Here is a 14,594-nt window from a genome sequence, read left to right as displayed (position 1 = left end):
AGGGGACAGTGGAGTTCAGGGCATATAAAACCCAATGGGGACAGAGCAAAACTAAACGACAAGGGCATGACAGGACATGTGTGCTACAACAGTTACAAAATAGACTTCAAAATGAAGACACATGTGAACTCATTGTAAGTAAGAATGTTTGGAAGAAGTGGGCATGCAGTATGGAAAAGGAAGTATGGGAAAAGCATGTAGATTCAGAATCCACATTAGTGGCAAAAGAGAGGGCCAGGCAGTCCATAAAACAGAGGGGGAAAAGTGAAGAAGCAAGAACGGTGTGTAGAATATGTAGCAAATAGTGAAGCAAGAAAGGATGAGACACACACGTTACACTAAATACTGCAATATTTCACCAGGAATGGCAAGAGTTTGACAGCTATGGCATTTGGCCGTCAGAGATATTCTCAAATAAAGAGGTGGGAATGAAAAAGAAACTAGAAATAGGAGGTGTGAATGGTAAACAAGTTGAAAAGGGGAAGAATGTGACATCCGCTTTAGAAAGGCTCAGGCGTAGAAACTGGGAAGCCATCTGTGAAACTGGGGGCGTGCACAAGCACAGATGCCAGGTTGGTTAGAAAGTAGGCTGAGCATATAAACATGATATCTCTGTCAATAGCATTGACATAAGCATTCAATCCAAAGGAAGGTATGAGAGAGACTTAGGAACGGTGTAAAGAGGACGGAGAAGATGAACAAAAAAATGGTACCCGGTTAAACCATACAGGGAAGAGGTCAAGAATATGTACAACTGATCCACAACACAGGCCACAACACAGCGTATGGGCATCACAAACAATACAAAGAAAGCAAAAAAATCACCTTACCCAAAAGACCATTAGAAATCAGAGAGAGAAGCGAGTGATCAGCCGTGTCAAAAGCAGCTGCAAGATCAAGCAAAACCAAAACAAAAGACGGTGTTGGTTAGTAGATTACCCGGATCATTTATGACCAACTAATGGGAGGTAAGAGTGGGAAGGAAGAAAGAATGAAAGTTGGCCATAAAAGTAGCGTTAAGGGACGGTGGATTACAAAAAAGGGTTTCTGGGCGTATAAGTGTGAAAAAGACAATCACTATTATGTTCAAAATCAGCATTGCGACTTGGCCATGGCCATATCACCACCAACAGGTGTGATACTTTGATATCGCTTTAGACAAAGACTGATTTAGAAAACAGCGACTTTGTCTCTGAATAGACGTAGTTCACACTGTTACAGCGCCTTTCCCTTGCAAATTAACAGGAATGCTGTAACTCCACGCAAGAACAGCAGATGCCCTGTAATTGAATCCTCCCATCCCCACATCTAGGTTTCAAGGTGCATGGCTAGGCTGCTCAACTGTGGCAACTCAGCCACACTAACATCAAAGCATTGGAGTCTAATGCAGCATGTCCGCAATGGTCAAAAGTATAATGATGAAGTACTAGTGGAAGTCTTGTGAAGTCTTAATGTAGACTTTGGGCCCCACACCCTTGTAAGATCCCCCTGGCCTCACCCATTGGGATGCATTGGTCAACACTGGGGTGGGCCTATCCCCTTGCTCACAGCTGGGTCAATTTACGGCAAACATTTTGTAAACACCACAATGTGGAATCCGATCAGATTTGTAAGATCAACATGTCACCCTCTAAATGTACTATCCTGCATCCTGCACACACAACATCTTAAAGATTATTACTTGAGAAACAAGCTATCTTATATTGTACTAAATTAAAAATTACCACTATTCATTTCTTGCAATGCATTGCCCTTTTTTGGGGCTAATATGCCAACGATTTTCAGCTATACAAACACAAAGAAATTTGCACAATTGACAGAAATGCCCTATCCGTCCCCCTTACCCCCATGTGTGTGTGTGTATATACGCAGATGTTTAGTATTAAAATCCAATACAATTTGCAATTTTCAAGTAGAAGATAAGGTCCACACAGAATGGTTAGCGATTTGACACTTTTTGCTAGATTACAAGTGGATGAAAATTGGGCCTGATTCGTGGAACGTTTTCCTATGGGATTGTGCCATTATACAACACCTCCATGAATCAGGCCCCTTGGTTATCAGCGAGTGTGTGCGTGATTGAGAAACCTTGTATAGCACTGCAACTGGAACGGTTTTGCCTCGAGGAACTTCCTGGCTGAGATAGTTGCAGAAGAGTGTTAGAATAGGGGTGTTGTTCTTTCCAAAAGCATGGGGACTTCTGGTATCAGTGAGGAGGGTGTTACGGAGTTGGCTTCAATACCGAGATGTGGTGCCCTCATTCGTAATTTCTGTTTCTTACCATCATGTAGAGTAGATTGTGGTTGCTGTACAATTGAAGGGCTGAGCTTCCACTGGCGGAATGTTATTATTACCAAAATGCTCATGGCCTTAGTGTATATCCACAGGTAGACAGTGAGTGTCCTGCTGGTGGATGTGAAGGGTTCGAGTGAGAGCCACCCGTCTCACCTCAGATTTTGTATTTTGGCAGCCAACTATGAGAAAATACAATCAGCTACCAATACCACCGTGCTAATGTAACTCCTGGCCGAAATTGGGCCCGGCTGGTGAGGGCTACATACCTATTCCCCTGAGGGAAAGTAAAAAATACATACACACACACCAGGGTGGGATAGTATTTTATGCATTGTGTACATTATGTGTTTATGTTGACAGGTGAACTCCCACGGTTCACCATGGACTGTGCCATCCAACCCACCATGGGGCAGGACGGAATGTAAAAAAAAAAAAAAAGAGCTGACTGGCACGAGAGATAACTGACAAGAGAAAACAACCATTCCTACCTGTAGAAGGAGCAGGAGGCTTGAGTCTGAGCTCCCTGGAGGGCTGTGGCCTTGAGCGGCCCCATGTGTTACCTGAACGCTATTCACTGGGCTGTGTGGACCCATGTTGAGGGCCCGGCACAGTCCAGGCACCCACAGGGCATGCTGACCTGTCCGCTCGCCCAGGCGCTAGGCTAGGAGGGCCCACAACCAAAGACACTGGGACGTGTATATGGGGCGCCAGGGGAGTAGATCTGCGCCACGCAGCCCCAACCCGCATGTGTGGTGGATGCAGCCTGGGACCATGTGGCGTGGTCATACCCCTTGGCAGCTCATCCCAGCGCCTGTCGGTGCAGGCCCTGAGCCTCGGAGTTCCCAGGATCCCAGGGTGCAGACAGCTCTGGTGCCTCCACAGCCAGCACCAAAGAGTCTGCACAGGCTCATCCATCAGTGTCGCAAATGCATGGAAGAGGTGGGCGGAAGACCCCATATTGAGATGCACTGTGTCGCAAATGCATGGAGGGGGTGGGCGGAAGACCCCATATTGAGATGCACTGTGTCGCAAATGCATGGAAGAGGTGAGCAGAAGACCCCATATTGAGATGCACTGTGTCGCGAATGCATGGAGGAAATGCATGGAGGAGGTGGGCGGAAGACCCCATATTGTGATGTACTGTGTCGCAAATGCATGGAGGAGGTGGGCGGAAGACCCCATATTGAGATGCACCGGGCCATGGCGGTGAAGGCGGGGTCCCCATGCCTACAGTATACACAGGGGTTGTAGGTGAAAGGGTCGACTGAAATTGATTCGAATGCAATAGTTTCCAGTCAAAAGGAAAAAAGGTCGGTTTATTTTTATTTTTTGGGGGGGGGGAGTTCCCCCCCCCAAACCCTTGTTTTTGGTATAAAAAACACTTTTTTGTCCTATACGGAAGCCAAAAAATAAAAATACATTTTAAAAAAGGCATTCAACCTTTTTTTCCCAGTCCTTGTGTTTCGAAACTATTGTAATTCGAAACAATGTATTCGACCCTTTGACTGGACACCATAGACAGGATTAGTGATATAGGACCCAGGTCTGGGTGTGGAATTGGGCTCAATCGCAAAACCCCCCTAGTTGGCAGCCCTCAGTGAGCTATTGCAAATCATATTCTTACTTGAAATATTTGATAATTGGGGTCCATTTATGGACTTGACAAGGGGCATTTCTACCATCCAAGTAAGACAACACCGGATCCCTGGCAACAAGCTTGGCCAAAATGACAATGAGTTGCAGAAAGCATCTGACACAGGGACAATGGAGTGGCTGCCTGACCAATATCACTGATGGATGAGCTCAGCCATGGTGCTATGTTTTAGGAGCCGGAATGAGCTGTGAGCGTGACCAGAGGGCACATGGGTAAAGCGTCATGGGCATTTTGCTTCAACACTGGCCCTTTCTGTCACCCCCAGGGCCTGATTGATTTTTGTCAGTGACATGACCAGGTAAGTAGCCCAAGTAACTCAGTTGGAAGCAGCTTTCCTAGATTGCCTATCTATCCATCCTTGTACTTAAGCGAAAGCAGAAAGTCTAGGAACTCACCGAAAAGTAATTTCACGAGGAGATGCCAAATAGAACATAGAGGTCCCACAGAAAAATGAAAGTACTATGTTTCTCTACCCTGAGAGAAAAATGCTATTTTGAGACAACGCCAAGCTGGAATTCGACCACTTCTACAGCAAACTGGCTTTGAAGGATTCCTAATTTTAAAGTTATTTGGGATTTTTTGATTGATATTTAAGTTTCAAAATGCCTGCCTTCTTATATATTTCCTCCATTTCGCAATTCTGTGTGTCCTTGTTAAGTCAAGCATAACTCTCTCCGACGCCCTTATCTTTAATATATTTGAAAGTGTTATTAAATGTATCTGTTTGGGCATCGCATCTTGTATTTCAAATGTTAGTCCAATTCTATCACCACCCCACCTGCACGCTTACAGTGGGGGTCGTGCACTCGGCCGCATGCTGCCCAGGACAGCAGGTCACTTTGGTGATTTTAAGACTTAATGCCAGCTTAGTTAAATCACAGCGATTCCTTTGGTGTGGGATTCGGCACATCGGACTCCTAAGTCCCTCCAGGGTCCATTGTATTTGTAGAAGAGTGGGAAGCATGCAGCGGTGGGCATTGAATTTGCAAGACAAGTACATCTACAGTGCTTAATTTGTGGGGGTGCTTGCCAGGGCTGATCCTGGGGGGGGGTTCTTCTTGAACCCTGGCACTTATTGTCTCAGGCTCAGTTTGATTATGATGTGGTGTTTTGCCCACTTGATTATTTGAACTATCACTTGTAGTCACGCAACAAGACTGTGCACGGAGCGCTTGGCCCTGCATCCTACCCCGACTCATTTTTATTCATGAACCTGATGAGCCACACAGGCACTACGGTGGTAGTTATATATGAACATGAATATCCATGGGCCGGAAGGTGGCAGTGCGGGGCGCTATTGCCACCCAGGGCCCCACACTGCTCCAGACATTGGCACTATTCCACTACTGCAGCGGGATGGGTGTTACAGGTAGTTCAGGTGTATGTGGGTATGTGTGTGGGGGGTGAGGGGCAGCAGCCAGACAGCCGCCTGTTGCAGTTAACAAGTTCAGCCGGCAGGCACGCACATGCATGGGTGCCAGAGTCAGTACTGCCGGTGCCTGGCACACACATTTGAACTGCAACTTCTCTGCGAGTTGAGGAGTAAGTGGGCAGACACAAAAAGCCTTATTATGCTGGGCACCACGCCTTCCTCTTCTGAGATGCGGCCAGTAAAGGGGGAACATATATGCAGGTGGGTGCCAGGCTGCCAACCCACAGAGTCTGAAAGCATGCAGGCATGTGACTGCGATTGGCTCTGCACAGTCCTGAGTGGTATTCGCAGGGCAGAAGGGTGCCTGTATAGAGAAGGTAACAATAGGACAATCACCAGCCAGCAGCACCACCACATGGGCAAGGCCAAGGAAAAGGCCAATGGCAAGCATTTATGCATCACTTTACCACAGGAAGAATGCACTTTCACTCTATTTTAAGTAATAAGACTTTCACAATGTTACACTTGTCACCCATAGAATCAGAGAAAAATGATCCTGTAGATATGTTCAAAGAAGTAGTAAAACCTTATTTGCAGACACAACTATTTAATGTTGGTTGGTATTTGTCAATCGCACATCTGTCATTGGGAGTGCAGTGCACCCATCAACCACAATTAGGCAGTGGAAATTACAGTTGCAACCCCAAATATGTTGGCGCTGCGGTGAGCAGCAGTGGGTGGTACCAGCAGTAGGTGGCAAACTGCAACCCCCACGTGGCAAAGGCCTGCTAGAAAATATTTGAGGCCTGGCACTTTTTTTATTACAAACTAATATATATAATGGCCATGTAGTTATGGTTAAGTTGCTGTTTCCATAGGAAGAGCACTTTTTGGGTGGCTTATAACTTCGCTCTCCCTGGACGGATCCTCACCAAACTTTGCAAAAAAAAGTATTTGGGTCACTCTGAATTTTTTTGCAAAGTTTGGTGAGGATTCGTCCAGGGGGGGAAAAGTTATAGGGGGGTCCCAAAACTTTTTTTTTTCCCATAGACTGGGGAAAAAATTTAGCTCGCGCCTACAGCCCAAACCGCTGGACGGATTTCCACCAAATTTGGACCAGGAGCAGCGGCTTGGTCCCGAAAGCGTGCTTTCGCAAATTTGTTGAAAATCCGTCCAGTAGTTTTTTTTTAAATGACCAAAAAGTAGGTCAAAAAAAATTAGTGCTATCTGTGTTCGGTTCGCGGACACACTTCCCTGTTCGCTCCGCGGACAGTGTCCTGATTGGCCAATCGTCTTGCGTAATGTTCGCGGACATGCAACGTGTTCGCTGATTGACGGCGTGGAGCGTGAAGCGCGTCAGATTTTCGGTAGCGCCCGCCATCTTGGATTCGCGGGCAGCGCGGTGAAACTTTGTTCAAAATGTGTATTTTGTAGAGTGTGTTGGTGTGTAGGAGTGTTTGGGGAGGGTGGGAGTGTATGAGATAGGATGAAAGTTGTGTTTTTTACGTGTTAGACGTTCTTTTTGTATTCGATTTGTTTGCGGACATCACGGGTGTTCTGAAATGTTCTAAATAAACTGACTGGGGGGTGTTCTAAGGACTCAATATGTGTCCGTTTTGTTCGCAAGCAAAGTGAAACTGTTCTAAGAACACTCGCGGTGTCCGGGGAGTGTTCGTAGGGGGTGTCCTGAGGACGCTGTCCGTATTGTTCTCTGTCAAGTTGAATGTGTTCTAAGAACACCCGCGGTGTCCTGAAATGTTCGCAAAAAAACAAAATGGGGGTGTTCTGAAGACGTTTTTGAGAACACTCCCGGTGTCCTGAAATGTTCGTAGGGGGTGTCCTGAGGACGCTGTCCTTATTGTTCTCTGTCAAGTTGAATGTGTTCTAAGAACACCCGCGGTGTCCTGAAATGTTCGCAAATAAACAAAATGGGGGTGTTCTGAAGACGCTTCTAAGAACACTCGCGGTGTCCGGGGAGTGTTCGTAGGGGGTGTCCTGAGGACGCTGTCCGTATTGTTCTCTGTCAAGTTGAATGTGTCCTAAGAACACTCGCGGTGTCCTGAAATGTTCGCAAATAAACAAAATGGGGGTGTTCTGAAGACGCTTCTAAGAACACTCGCGGTGTCCGGGGAGTGTTCGTAGGGGGTGTCCTGAGGACGCTGTCCGTATTGTTCTCTGTCAAGTTGAATGTGTCCTAAGAACACTCGCTGTGTCCTGAAATGTTCGCAAATAAACAAAATGGTGGTGTTCTGAAGACGCTTCTAAGAACACTCCCGGTGTTCTGGAATGTTCGTAGGGGGTGTCCTGAGGACGCTGTCCGTATTGTTCTCTGTCAAGTTGAATGTGTCCTAAGAACACTTGCGGTGTCCTGAAATGTTCGCAAATAAACAAGATGGTGGTGTTCTGAAGACGCTTCTAAGAACCTAAGAACACTCCCGGTGTTCTGGAATGTTCGTAGGGGGTGTCCTGAGGACGCTGTCCGTATTGTTCTCTGTCAAGTTCAATGTGTCCTAAGAACACTCGCGGTGTCCTGAAATGTTTGCAAATAAACAAGATGGTGGTGTTCTGAAGACGCTTCTAAGAACACTTGCGGTGTCCGGGGAGTGTTCGTAGGGGGTGTCCTGAGGACGCAGTCCGTATTGTTCTCTGTCAAGTTGAATGTGTTCTAAGAACACCCGCGGTGTCCTGAAATGTTCGCAAATAAACAAAATGGGGGTGTTCTGAAGACGTTTTTGAGAACACTCCCGGTGTCCTGGAATGTTCGTAGGGGGTGTCCTTAGGACGCTGTCCGTATTGTTCGTTGTTAAGTTGAAAGTGTTCTAAGAACTATCGCGCTGTTCTGAAATGTTCGTAGGGGGTGTCCTGAAAACGGTGTCCGTATTGTTCGCTGGCAAGTTCAAAGTGTTCTAAGAACACTCACATTGTTCGCGGACATTAAAAGTTTCCCATAGATCATAGTTGAAATGTTTGACTCTATGGATGTGATATGCTGCGGTGGTTGTTGCCAGGGCATACAGTCATGGGTGCATGGTCATTTGGCCATGCACCCAAGACTGTATGCCCTGGCAACAACCACCGCAGCATATCACATTCATATTTGCTTATAACTTTGGGTGAAAAACAAATGTATAAGGAACAAAGGTATTAGATACTATGGATGTGATATGCTGCTATGGTTGTCCTTATTATTGTATACTTACAGTTTGGTCTAGTAATGGGAGTCCATGTTTTTCTTCTTCATTTCTGTGATAAAAGAAAATAGCATGTTAGTATTAGTATTTTGTAATGACTTATTACATTGATAGTACTGTGCAATTTGCTCAGTTTCTGTATTTGTTGCTAAAATCATTGGGTCTGTGGGAGAAAAAAAAATCCATGTTGGATTAAAAAAAAAACTTTTTTCTGTTATGCTACAGTTTATTTGTTTGTTTGTTTTCAGTGTTCACTTGTTGTTTCTGGCTAATGCTTTATACTTTGCTTTGTTGTATTTTTTTTGGAGCAGTAACAGATTCTTCATTTGTTTTGATATTATAAAATTTTGGAGCAGTTAGATACCAATTGGCGTATTCTAACTGTCTATTTTTTAAATATATTTTAGTGGTTTTGATTTATCTATTTGGATATTGTTAAATTTTGGGACAGTTAGATACCAATTGGCGTATTCTAACTGTGTATTTTTTGGCCTAATTTAGTGGTATTCATTTATCTGATTAGTTGGTGTAGAATCTTTGAGCTGTTAGATAGCTTTTGGAGTATTCTAACAGTTCATATTATTTTAACGCACATTTATAATTTTGGGACAGTTAGATACCAATTGGCGTATTCTAACTGTGTATTTTTTGGTCTAATTTAGTGGTATTCATTTATCTGATTAGTTGTTGTAGAATCTTTGAGCAGTTAGATAGCTTTTGGAGTATTCTAACAGTTTATATTTTTTTAACACAAATTTACTTAAAGGTTTAAATGCAGTTTATTTATGAAATTTTGGTTTTAAGAACATCAAATAAGCGTTTGTAAGATTTGCTGGTAATCTCTGCTTTAGAGTAATGGTACTATCATTACATTCAAACCATCCACATTTCTTTTTTATACATGCTGTGTAGTGCCCTGAATTGGTTGTGGCTCCTGCGTGGTTGATTATACCTATTGTTGTGAAGGTTTTCGTACCAAGTGATATTTGACTATGTGTGAATCCAGTCAGCTTGCAGTTGTTTTTGGTACCATCTGCATTGTAACGTAGAAGCATTAGTATTACGTATTTACTATGTGTTTGTATTACTAACGTGGAGCGATTATCTGAATTGCAGGTAGAGCATAATCTACCATGGTTTGCATTTTGTACAAGTTGCTGAAATGGAATGGATTCACAATTTGGTATTGATATATATATGAAGCGTTCATTGGGAATTTCTTCTTGTGTCACATTGTTGCACAGAGTGCATGCATGTTTCCACATGTATGAAATCTGGAAGATTTCATTTATAGGTATGTTTTTGTTTTCCAGTACTAATAGTAAGTACATTAGAAATTCTTGTGGATCTTCCTGTGAGTTTATAGTGAATTTCACCATTCCAGCACAGTAGTCCAATTGTCGTCTTATTCCAAAAACACTATGGAGGTCATTACAACCTTGGTGCTAAGTGCACCAACTTTACCACCATGGTGTAAACTCTGTTTACACCATGGTGGATGGCGGATTTACCGCCCCATTCCAAGGTGAGTGGGGCGGTAAATCCCCATTTCCCATTTTCCCTTCCCCATTCCCATTTTTGCCCCATAGGGCATAATGGGAGTGGGGAAGGCGCTAATTACGCCGCCGTAAATTACGGCGGCGTAATTAGCACCATGGCGGGTTAGCGCCATGGATTTTAACGCCTGCTAAAAGCAGGCGTTAAAATCAGAATCAGGCGTTAACGGTTAACGGTGGCGTTAACCCTTAACGCCTGAGTTGTAATGAGGGCCTATATGTGTTGTCAGGATTGTTTGCTGCATTTCTGTGAAGTACTAACATTTGCAAACACAAAGGGTCTGTACTGTGTAAGTAAATGTTGTCAACAATTGGTGGTAATTGAAATAGAATATTCATTGCTACATTTGCATAGCAACTTACACCAACTATATTTGAGAATTTAAATGGTCCAGGTAGTTCTGTATCTAACTGCTTTTTTTGGAGTTTGTCTTCCTTCTTTAAAGAAGTACCTGGTTTACTTTCTCTACTTGATTCTTTTTTGTTTGTGGTACTTGATGAAGTATTAGTTTCTTTTACTCTCTTTGGAGGATTTGCAGTGACGTCCTGTTGCATTTCTGTTTGATTTAGTTTTCTTTTACAACGTTTTAGTTTTTGTGGAACAGAATATGTGTTTAGATGGGGAGTGTATAGTGAGCGAAGTCTATTATATTCTAAAATGCAAGGAATATCAGCGTTTACTTTACTTGCATCAAAGTTGATTAGAAATAGACCATCAAGTGTACATAAGCGTGATAGTGCTACGTAGCTCATGCCTTCTTTAAAGACTGTGTTACCAATATCTGTCATTGCTTTGTCTAGGGTAAGACCTTGTGATTTATGAATCGTGACTGCGTAATAATTGTGTAGATGTCATATTTTGAAAGTGTGATCCTGATTTTAATATGTGTGCAACTCCGTAACATAAAGTTGCTAGTTCACTTTCAAAGAGTAGGTGGAATATGTATTCCACATTTTGTCTAAATCTGGGATCTTCAGAATACATCCGTAATGAGCGGCATTCTGAAGCTGATATTTGAATAGGTCTATCATCATACCTTCCTCCTTTGCCGGTAGGAAAGAGTAGAGGAAAAGCATGTGCTTCTATACTTTTTTCCCATATACTGATTGGCGATCCTTTTGTTTGACGCATTTGGTAAGTTTCCAGTACATCTTGTACGGTGTCATTACAATGCAAAGGATGAATTGTATAATGGTCTAAAGTATTTGATATGTAGCAGGATCTAGTAGCTCAAATTGACCAGCTTCTTGTGTTTCTTGAATTATTTCAGTTGTATCTTTCAAGTTTTCTTCAATATTAATAAGGCTTGTCTAACTTTATATAAATCTACCAGCTGTTGCCATATTTTTTTGTCTTTTGTAGGTACTCCATTTACTAATATAATTAAAGATTGCTGCATTCGACGTTGCACTCCTAGAGTATGCACATTTTCTTTTAGATTTAATGGTAAATAAACTACTTTTCCACGAATGCCTTTTACCAATTCAGAGGGAGGTAATTTTGCTGTTTTTGGTTGAAGGCGTATTATTGCTTTAAATGGGTGTACTGTTTGAATTATGATGCTCTCATATAAATTAAGTTGTTGTAGAGGTTTTGGTACTGGGTATAATTCCAAATTATTTGTGATAGAACGTGAAGGAGTTTGGTTGTTGTCAAGTTTTGTAGTGCAATAACTGCAAAGTATTAAGGGCTCAGTTATTTCATATTTGTTTTCTGCTACAAGGTAGAGAGCTAATTCAAACCATTTAGAATCTTCATTGTCTTATATTTTGTATGATAGGTCCACAGTTTTTGTGTTACTTTTATAAAAAATTCTACGGCAACATACACATACATGGTTTGGTACTTCAGCTGATGTACTTTTAAATTTTAGTATTTCTTTTTTGTATGTGTTTAGCAAAAGGTTGCCATGTGTAGAATTGTTGCTTAATTGGTTTAAATCTATTTCATTCTGTAAATGGCTTTCACTTTCAAAATATTTTTTCTGGATATAGTGAATTTCTTCAAGTAGGTCTTTTGCTGTACCATGTAGAAGGATGTTATTTAACTTTGCTAGTGCTAAAGCAGGACTTTTAGCATAGTAGTTTATAGACTAGATTTCTTATAGTTGAATGATGTGTTGATATCCTTTTGATATCATGGAAAGTGGTTTTACAAGTAGGTCCTGTAATGCAAGCCAATGAATGTCCTTGTCGTCCTGTGTACTTGCGCACTGGACAGGTATCTATATTTTGCAGTAATTTAATTTTGATTTTGTCTTTGCTTTTTACATATTTATTGAGGAATTGGCGTAAAGATTTGAAACATTGTTTGGGAATGTTACACATTGACGTACATGGCCATTTGTACACTAGACGTTCTGATTCAGTTGAATGGAGGGGTAATTCTAAGTTTTCAGGGCATATTTTTGTAAGAAGTACTTCTTGTTCCATTATGGTATTATTCACTTTTTCATAACCTCGACCACTGCTATGTATGGCAATTGTATTTGTTTGCTTTTGTTTGTACGCTTCTTCATTAAAATATGGTTCTGTGCTTGTAGTGTGATTCCATTCACCTGCGCTGATACTTAAGAAGTTCTTTCTGTTGATATTTCGCTTATTGAGAAGTCTTTTTTGTAATTTAGTTATTAGTTTTGTTAGTGGTTTCATTTTCTTTAACAGTAAAATAAATAAATTTCTTTTGAGAAGAATTGCACTGTCCATCAATGCTTCTAAGAATAATTTCCTACGATAGGTTTTAAGCTTTGAACCTGATTTCTCTCCTGTTTTTATAAGATTTTGAAGGACTTTGTGACGGTATATTTTGGCTAAAATACTTTTCTTGGTATGCTTACTTTGCACTATATTAAAATTTGAAGAAGTAGTTTTATCTGTACTGATAGCTGATTTTCTGTTAATTGTTTTTTGGTTTGTTTTACATTTTGATAGAGGAAGCGAAGTTGTTGTACTTGAAACTTCTTGTGTTTCACTAAATGATTGTATTAGCTGTTTTGTTTCAACTTTTTTTTACAAATTCTGCTAGAGATGGATGCTTATGTTGGACACCTTTATTTTCATTTGCTCTACTTTTTCGTTGCTTTCTACGGACTTGACTTTTGGTAGGCATTCTTTAGGGTCTGTTGAAAAAAATAAAGAAAATATGTGTTGGGGTGTTCTGGAATGTATGTGTGCTGTGTGCATGAGTGTTTGAGTAAGATGATAAAGATGTATGTAATGGTGTGTGATTGTGCATTGGGAACTAAAACTAGTAGGGATAGGTATTCTTGAATTTATGTGTTACTAAACTGGGGTTCAGATGACAAAAAAAAAGTAAGCTAGTGGTGTGGAAAAGTACAAATAGTAAATCTAATGTATACAATTAAAACAGTTGTTTGTTCTATAATATGAAAATTGTAGTGGTTCAGTTGGGTAATTTGTGTGTCCAAAAATAGAAATTTGTGGGCCATTCTGGCTGTAAATCGCTGTTTAAGACATGGACATTTTTGGACAAAATGGTACAAAATCTCTATTTTTAGAAACCGAAATAGCTCGTATTAACGTTGTAGTATATTTGATTAATAATACAAATATTATGGTGATATTTTACTTACTTTTTTTTAAAATTAACAGGTAACTTCTTAGTTTTTCTTTCTTCTTTGAATTCGGCTGCTTCTTTTTAGGAAACTGGTCTTCACTGCAATTGTAAAGCTTCAAATTAGTAACTTTGTTTGTATATAGCACTGTTTTTAATTTAGATATTGATTTTTTTAATTGAAATCCTCAGTGCCTTCTGTAAAACCATTAAACTAATTTATTTACATAAGATACATTGCATCAGTTCAGTACATATGATATGTTCTTAATGAACAAATTGTATTGAATGACTAACTAGCAAAAAAAAATATCTTTACTATGTCTTGTGAAATTTATAATACATTAGTGAATACCACTATTTCTGTAAGTAAACTGTTCTAGGTAATAGCACCTCAAAGTCATGTCTAATTTAAAGCAATTAAGTAAATAAATAAATAAAAACAAAAAATATAAAATTGTATAAGTATTTTTATAAAGGTTTAAACATAGATTGTGTTTGCATGCAATTTTGTTTGAATATATGTAGTCTATATATTTCATTTAAAAAATGTTAGTTTAACATGATTTGAGTGTGTGTGTATAAAGAAAGTAAATAGTATAAAGGTTTATAAGTGATAGTTGATTTTAGGAAATTGAAAAAAGTACAGTAAATTCATTTTACAGATTTTACAAGGTAAAAGTCTGCTTGAAAATGTGTTCATCTACTATACAGAAAATATGCATACCTGAAGTTTGTGTTCATGCATATGGATAGAGTTTTCCTCTACCTCATTTTCATCATCCTCTTCTTCCTCCTCCGCATCCTCACTCCTGTTCCCCTCTTCAGGCCCTTGGGGAGGTGGTGGTGGTGGAGGGGGTGGGGGTGGTGCTGAAGCAGGTGCAGCACCAAGTGGCAGTTCAGCAGCCAAGGATGCCATCTCGATGATGCTGTAGTCTGCAGGTGCCAGCAA

General features: G+C 41.0%; 1 protein-coding gene and 1 long non-coding RNA gene across 3 annotated transcripts in view; one reads left to right on the top strand and one right to left on the bottom strand.

Annotated features, from left to right (window-relative positions):
• LOC138497235 (uncharacterized) overlaps positions 1–14,594 on the top strand; it is a 270,252-nt gene that overhangs the window by 151,397 nt on the left and 104,261 nt on the right. The gene's annotated exons all lie outside the window — the stretch shown is intronic.
• SCGN (secretagogin, EF-hand calcium binding protein) overlaps positions 1–14,594 on the bottom strand; it is a 447,132-nt gene that overhangs the window by 404,804 nt on the left and 27,734 nt on the right. Inside the window, exon 2 of one of the 2 annotated variants that reach the window (XM_069620565.1) lies at positions 831–887. The exons of the other annotated variant lie outside the window; for it this stretch is intronic. Within the exon in view, the coding sequence (XP_069476666.1) occupies positions 831–887 (57 nt within the window). The remainder of the gene's footprint in view (positions 1–830; positions 888–14,594) is intronic. 2 annotated transcript variants of the gene reach the window in all.

The sequence above is a fragment of the Ambystoma mexicanum genome, chromosome 5q (assembly GCF_040938575.1).
Source record: "Ambystoma mexicanum isolate Mex_15411 chromosome 5q, UKY_AmexF1_1, whole genome shotgun sequence".
NCBI classification, from domain to species: Eukaryota; Metazoa; Chordata; class Amphibia; order Caudata; family Ambystomatidae; genus Ambystoma; species Ambystoma mexicanum.
The sequence above is the reverse complement of the archived record's forward strand: the minus strand, read 5'-3'. Positions and strand labels throughout refer to the sequence as shown.